Source organism: Bidens hawaiensis, unplaced genomic scaffold (assembly GCF_021521415.1).
Source record: "Bidens hawaiensis isolate Kalapana, Puna unplaced genomic scaffold, B.hawaiensis_p1.1 tig00021509_1, whole genome shotgun sequence".
Taxonomy (NCBI): domain Eukaryota; kingdom Viridiplantae; phylum Streptophyta; class Magnoliopsida; order Asterales; family Asteraceae; genus Bidens; species Bidens hawaiensis.
In genome coordinates, this window is record NW_027493343.1 from 297,995 (window position 1) to 305,377 (window position 7,383).

Sequence of the window (7,383 nt, forward strand, 5' to 3'; positions counted from 1 at the left end):
CGATAATCGATATCTCAAATGTCGGTCGTTGACCGATATCCGATATTTTTTCGCATTAACTGCTTAGAAAAATAATGATTCGGGCGTAAATCATTTTGTTAGTTCATAACTAATTGATTATTATACACTTGGACTAAATATTTGAGTTACAATTTTTTAAAATTTTTATAAATTACTTAAATAAAAAATTTTAATCTATAAACTTAATTCGGTTCGGTCTTTTTTTTACTAAATGCAAAACCAAAACTGAACCGTTATTTCACTTTTTACAAAAGCATAAAACCAGAGCATGGTTTTTTATTTCGGTTCTGTTTTGTCAGTTTGGTCGGTGTCAGACTGGTTTCTTTCGGTTTCATGCACGTCTCTGTTATCGTTTAACTTTTGATGTGTGTTTTTATCATAGGTTTGGAAGATAGCTTACATCTGTACTAATTAAATTTTGTGATAGTTTTGCTCTGAATAAGCTATTCATATCTATTAACATTGTGGTTCAATACAATGTTATGACATGTGGTTTATATCTATTTGCATCCAGGTTGCTGTGCATTGATAGTCTATATTATCGAAAGTAGTTTCTGCAGCATAAATCTAAGTCCTTCAGTAACTTAAAATGTTTATGAAAACCAGGCGGCTGCTTTTTGATAATAAGTTGAAGAGAAAACTCGAAAGTAGGAAGCGCAAAACAGAACATTCATCTCGTTCGGTTGATTCAGCAGGATGCAGTAAGAAACCAGTTTTACAAAATGTTGATGAAGTCAAAGACGGTCAAACATTGATTACTGGATCATATAAGAACGGTGCGTCAGTTATTAGGGAATCAAAGAGAACGCGTTCGTGTATTTCAAGGAAGGGTATTAAGGGAAGAAAGAAGAGGAAGATGGAAACTACTGACGAAGTTGATGAAATAGTCGAACCGATTGATCAAATCTCGGAACTACCCGAACACATTATCCACCAGATTCTTTCACATCTTCGTTGTCCAAAAGACGTTACTCGAATCACCGTCTGGTCTAAGAAATGGAGATCGATATTCGCTTCGTTTTTCTCATTTAACTTTGACCAGAAAAAGTTTAAAGCTTCGGGAAGATATAATCCCGATAAGTTTATAACTTTCGTTAACAGCTCGTTAGCAGAGAAACTGACACCGATGCATAGTATTCAGAAGTTCAAGGTTTCTTTGTTTCAAGCTAATTTTAAGCTAATACCGCCCATGAGTAACTGGATTAACGCTGCTTTAGACAAAGACGTCAAAGAGCTAGAGATTCACGTGGAAGAAAATAACGTAAGACGATATTATTTATTACCTAACATCGTTCTTACTTCCAACAGTTTAACTTCACTAAAGTTGTACGGCTGCAAGTTCGGTAGTAATATTATCATCAATCTGTGTAACTTAAAAGAGCTATCGATAAAGAACGCACATGTAAACACAGATTTGATCAACAACTTCATTCACGGCTGCCCTTCGGTCGAGGATTTGAGGCTAGTAAATTGCAAGGGAATAGGTCACTTACACATTTCAACTCTTCACAAGCTTCAACGGGCTCACATACATGAATGCCATGGGCTTGTGTCAATCAACATCGCGTTAACCAGTCTTGTAAGTTTTATGTATTGGCTGAAGACCTCGTGGTTATGCGATATAAACTTGTCGGGTTGTGAAAATCTCAAGTATTTATCGATTAAAGATCCGACCTTGACAGATGAAGTGTTTCAAGATATGCTCAAAAAGTTTTCATATCTTGAAAAATTAGTATTAAGAGAATGTACTCGTCTTGAGCAGATAACTATATTGAGCAAGACACTTACGGATTTATCTATAATCAGATGCAAAAAGAATATAGATCCTTTGATTAACGCACCGAATCTGACCGCCTTCGAGTTTTCTGGTGAGAGGATACCGTTTATTCCGTTTATGCTCTTGAATATTTTGAATTTGCATGTAGTGAAGCTACATTTACATCTTAGAAGAAAAGAAGCTTATCCTTTTCGTGATCTGGAGAGATTTTTACGGATTATTGTGAAAAATGGAGGCTGGAAATCGATTGTTAGCTCCAGTAAGGTATTAAGTTTCGTTTTGATTTTATGAATTCTATTCTTCTAATTTGATAATTTAATAATTTAGCTTCTCTAATTTATTCGTTTTGCTTCTTATTGTGGTTGAAGAATATAACTATTCATGAAGAATTACCTAAATTCGAACGTGTGTCATCAAAGAAACTCACGTTAGAACTTATCAAATCTCCCATGAAGTTGAAGGATTTTGTTGATAATCTACTACGTATGTCTCGGCCGAATATGTTATCGTTGGTGTCATCTTCCGATTCCGAGCTTTTAAATGTAATGTTTCTATGGTTTTGTTTTTTTAAAGATTATGTTTTGTTGAATACTTGGATTATATTATTATAATCTATAATCTTTTTTTGGTTTTAGTTTTTGAAGGAGAAGATAATGTCAAGAGAAAGGAACCCAAAGTGCTGTACATATTACTCTAGGAAGTGTTGGCTGCATCATATAAAAGATGTTACAATGGTGATACTGTTTGAAGGTGCGGAAAATGGAGACGAGGGTCATGATCTTCAACAAACTATGTTTAAATTTAGCTGGAAATCTTCGGCATCTGAACGACCAACACTGGTAAATGACTCTTAGAATCGTATCTATGGATGGATAGACGATTATAAATATCGATAACATGCTTATCAAATTTAACTAATTTTATTTTGATTTTTTACATGAGAAAACCGAGGTTTCAAAAGATTATGGTTTTGGCGTATAATGGGCATTCTGCATTTGTGTTTTGTGTGCTTTCGGGTATGATGATTTATAAGCTCAGGTTTTTTCCTTTTTGTTGTGATATGCTAAAATGGTCATCAACACGCGTTTTACATTGATCGCTAAAACCATGACATGTTGAACATAAACCATTTACCAATGTTCTATAAACAACTAAAACATTGTTACATCATACAATAATGACATATTCGTAAAGGTTCTCTTCTATGATCCACTTGATCTTGATTAACCATCGGTTTTGATGCGCAACGTTTAGTTATACGTATAAAATAAAAATAATGGGAGCCTACAAAAGGGAGGAGAAGTGAGCAATAAAAGTGAGGTTATCTGATAGGGTTTGATATGTTATAAATTGAATTTAGAGAAGATAGCAGGGATAAAAAGGAAGAACGATTATATTATTGAAAACGTAAAGGTTACAAGTTCCGGGCCTAGCCCCATCTCACCGCATAAGCAGGAGCCATGGCAATGCCATCTTAAACATGAACATACTCTCCTTTCCCTATTAGCTATTAATATCTATTTATAGAAATATAAGTTGCACTTGACCCCCTCTTAAAACAGACAAAAGACATTTAGACTAGAAACTAGATACTATTCCTATCATTACTTCCCCCTTCAAAACAGTTTTGTCCTCAAGACTGGGATCGGATGCGTCGTCTGGTGGTCGACCCTGCCCATGCACCACCCACAACTGATATGATCCAACAATTAACTCTAACAGGACTTGCAATTTTGTACCAACAAATGTAGCAGCCAACTTCTCAACAATCTGAAATGGACCAAAAATTGTAGCAGCCAACTTTTGATTAATACAACTTGCAACAGAGAGTTGGTGGGGCGTTTCAAGCTTCACATAAACCCATTCTCCAACTGAAAATTGCGCATCCCAACGTTTCTTGGCAGCTTGCATATCCATAGAACTTTGAATGTTGGAGAAATGAACCATAAGATGTTGTAGAGCTTCATCACGATCTTGAAGTTCGCGAGCCATCGACGCCACTTGAACTTCTCCATGAACAAATTGTAAAAAAGATAACGAGCTGAACGGTGCATCTTCAGTTGAACCAAAGTCCCACCCTGGTTTCCATTCAAAGGTTTGAACATCAAACAGTTCACTACCAATTTTGTGTTGACTTGGATGAACCTTAGGTACAATATTTGTAGGCTTGTGCAATACCTGACCAAAATTCGTTGAAGTGCGAGAGTAAAACTTGAAATCACCAACCTCATTGATATGTGTATGCGGGTGTCCCGTTGAGAACAATTGGGACAAAAGAACAGGGGATACCGAATGAAGTGCTAATATTTCCTCTGGATCAAAAAGAAGCACCGTTGGAAGGGCTCCAATTGGATTCTCATCTGGATGATTAAAGGAAGCTAACGAAGACTTAGGGTTCAGCGAACACATCTGATGGATAATTACCAGGATTCAGATGACTAGCAGTTGCAAGCCCTAGATGTGGAATATCCACACCCGAACCATAACATGAAACAGATCCCTTAATATCAAGCAATTCAAGGGTTGAGGAACTTATATCCTCATCCAATTGCCCTTTTGAATTGTGAATTTCAAAATGAAAGCGCTCTTCAGATCTGGAAACGATTGCCTCCAATTGAGCTATTAGAGACAAATCCCTCTCAGAAGTAGATGTGGGATTAAAATTCCTATCGGAAACAGATCTGAGACGAGAATAGGGAAGTACCTCACCGAACCAAGCGACCCAGCAACAGTCTTCTTCTGTTCATGTTGTTTCATCCAATTCAACACCTCTTTTCGAAATTCTCACGAGCAACCTCCAATGTTTTTAGTGTAGCTTTAATCTCAGAAACATCATATTGTAATTGTTGAATCTGTTGTTCCTGAACATCCAATTGCGAATTCTGATTTAGGGTTTCCATGATTGACTGGCATGTCAAAGGCAGGTCGGTTTGGTATGTTATAGATTGAATTTAGAGGAGATAGTAGGGATAAAAAGGAAGAACGATTATATTATTAAAAACGTAAAGGTTACAAGTTCCGGGCCTAGCCCTATCTCACCGCATAAGAAGGAGCCATGACAATGCCATCTTAAACATAAACATACTCTCCTCTCCCTATTAGCTATTAATATTTATTTATAGAAATATAAGTTGCACCTGACCCTCTCTTAAAATAGACAAATGACATTTAGACTAGAAACTAGATACGATTCCTATCATTATCAGGTTTAGATTTCGTAACTTCTCATCTCTTCTATCCTTGCTTTTGCATTTGAATCTCGAATAAAATAACTAAAGTAGATATTTTATATATGTAAAACGAGTAAAATTCTTTTATTTGGGCCCCTCAAATTTTTGGGCCATGCGTGGTTGCACCTCTAGCACATGCCCAAATTCGGTCCTATAGAATACACACCACTTATAGCAATATTTTAACCGTTTCCTTCTTTAACACCATTTCCACCTAAGTCACATAAACAGTCCATTAGGTTTGCAAAATTATAAAACAGTCACTTTACAAAAACTTGAATTACATATTTTAGTTTTAATAAAAGATAGTGTTAGAAGTTTAGAACCTTAACATGTTACAAAATGAATATTATATAGTTATACATGTATGCAACTTTTGAACATATAAGCCTATAAAATATGTTACAAAATGAATATTATATAGTTATACATGTATGCAACTTTTGAACATATAAGCCTATAAAATATGACTAGGGCTAATAAGCCGAATCATAGAAACTGTCTGTAATTAGCTTTGAGCAATGGATTTTTCTTCAAAGTTCGATCCGTCCGCTGAATACATCGAATCTTGCCAAGGTATATATGCTAAACAAAGGGGTAGCGTATTCCCGAATCGAATTAGACTCTTTTTCTAGCACACTAGTGAACTATATATTGTGTTTTATGTAACAAAAACATGAGTTGAAATGGAATCGAACAGGAATCACTGAATCAGTGCATGTTCTTTGTAACAAAAACATGTGGTGGAAATTGGAATGGGATGCATGTTTGTATTTATAATACAAATCAAATGTTGTAAACATATGTACAAATAATATGTAGATGAACATTGAGTTTATATATGAAATATATATTTAAAAATTTACGAGTTTACATTCTCTATATGCAAATGAGATACCGATACTTTAAATAATGTGCTTAAAAGTGTCACATATGCATTTGAACAAACGGTTTATAATTGCGGAGGCAAAATGCTTGATAAAAGTAATTATTGGGTATTATAATATTTACTTTCCTTGGGTAGACACAATGCTTTCTTTTTTCGAACAACAAACTTACCTACTCCTAAACCCGCACCTTACCACTGCATCATGTTTCCTTGGATATACGCGATGCTGTCTCATATCATTTTCACAAAAGACTAATTAAACATAGGAAACATGTTGCTATCTTATACTAGTGAGACCACTTCCATTAGGACCGTTAATGCTCGAATTATTGTATCACGGGAAAGACACTCGTATAGACGTGAATGTTGTTTTAAGGTTAAATATTGTAGGTTGTAAACTTGTAATCTCTTCTATAGATAAGCTAGGTTACAATGTATTATAAATAGCAGGAGAAATAATATCAAAGAGAATCCTTTACCAAGTAATAAAAAATATTTGGACAAAACGTGTTATAATCGAGTCGAACCTCTTCATTATGTCACCTCTAATGATTAATGGAAAAGGAGATCCATGGACAAGGTGGCCAGGAAAGTATTATATTTATTCAGGCCACAAACTAATGTACATGTTTTATGTACAAAAACTGTCTTAGAAAGGAATCAGAATGTTGCATGTTTTATGTATGTTAGTGAAGAAACGTGGATCGACTTACTGGTAGACGATCAACTTTCCTCGGTAATGAGTGTGTTATATCACCGATGGTTTTCCGGAGTATGAATTCTTCCACCTACAAAACGAGCAGCACCGTGAACTTACCCCTCAGAAAGGGACAGAGGGGTCCTCTTTGGGGTAACCCTCCGGTGTGAGAATAAGATATTGTAGGAGAAGATAATAATAATCTGAAAGTGAGTAAGGACTTAGAGTGTATTTTCTTGCTTACCTCCCCTTGTGGAGGTGGTGTGGTATTTATAGTGTTAGGGTTTCCAATGATTGAGCTCAGACCCAATTAGGGCCTTTTTGGCTTCCTCCTATTGCTTCGCGCCACGTGTCCTTAGGACACCTGGTGCTTTTTCATTGATTATTCTCTGACCAAGGTATTTCACCTGACCCATGTGCAATCACGTGGTAGCACATGGGTTTTGCTGAGTTGTCCACCCTTCATTGGCAGCTGTCAACATCAGCATATTCTTTATTCCTTAAAGGATACCTTCTGGAAGGTTGTTTGATGAGCACAATCATGGTTGTCCTTATCCTGATTTGGATAAGGACGTGGTTGATTATGTGCATGTGTGATATGCGCCTATCCTGGGGATGCGCGAGGTCTTCTCTTTATTCTCACGCGCAGATGTTTCATGCGCAGATGTGATATGCGCAAGCATATGTAATATGCGTGAGCATATGTGATATGCGCCACGCGCAGATGCGCCACGCGCAGATGTGATATGCGTGAGCATATGATGCGTGA

General features: G+C 36.2%; 1 protein-coding gene across 1 annotated transcript; it reads left to right on the forward strand.

Annotated features, from left to right (window-relative positions):
* The first annotated feature begins 498 nt into the window (after nt 1-498).
* On the forward strand, nt 499-2,771 carry LOC143563705 (uncharacterized). Its single transcript, XM_077051194.1, has 3 exons — nt 499-2,062; nt 2,167-2,340; nt 2,434-2,771. Exons 1-3 carry the CDS (start codon nt 611-613, stop codon nt 2,650-2,652), a joined length of 1,845 nt encoding a protein of 614 aa, XP_076907309.1. The 5' UTR covers nt 499-610; the 3' UTR covers nt 2,653-2,771.
* The last annotated feature ends 4,612 nt before the right edge of the window (nt 2,772-7,383 follow it).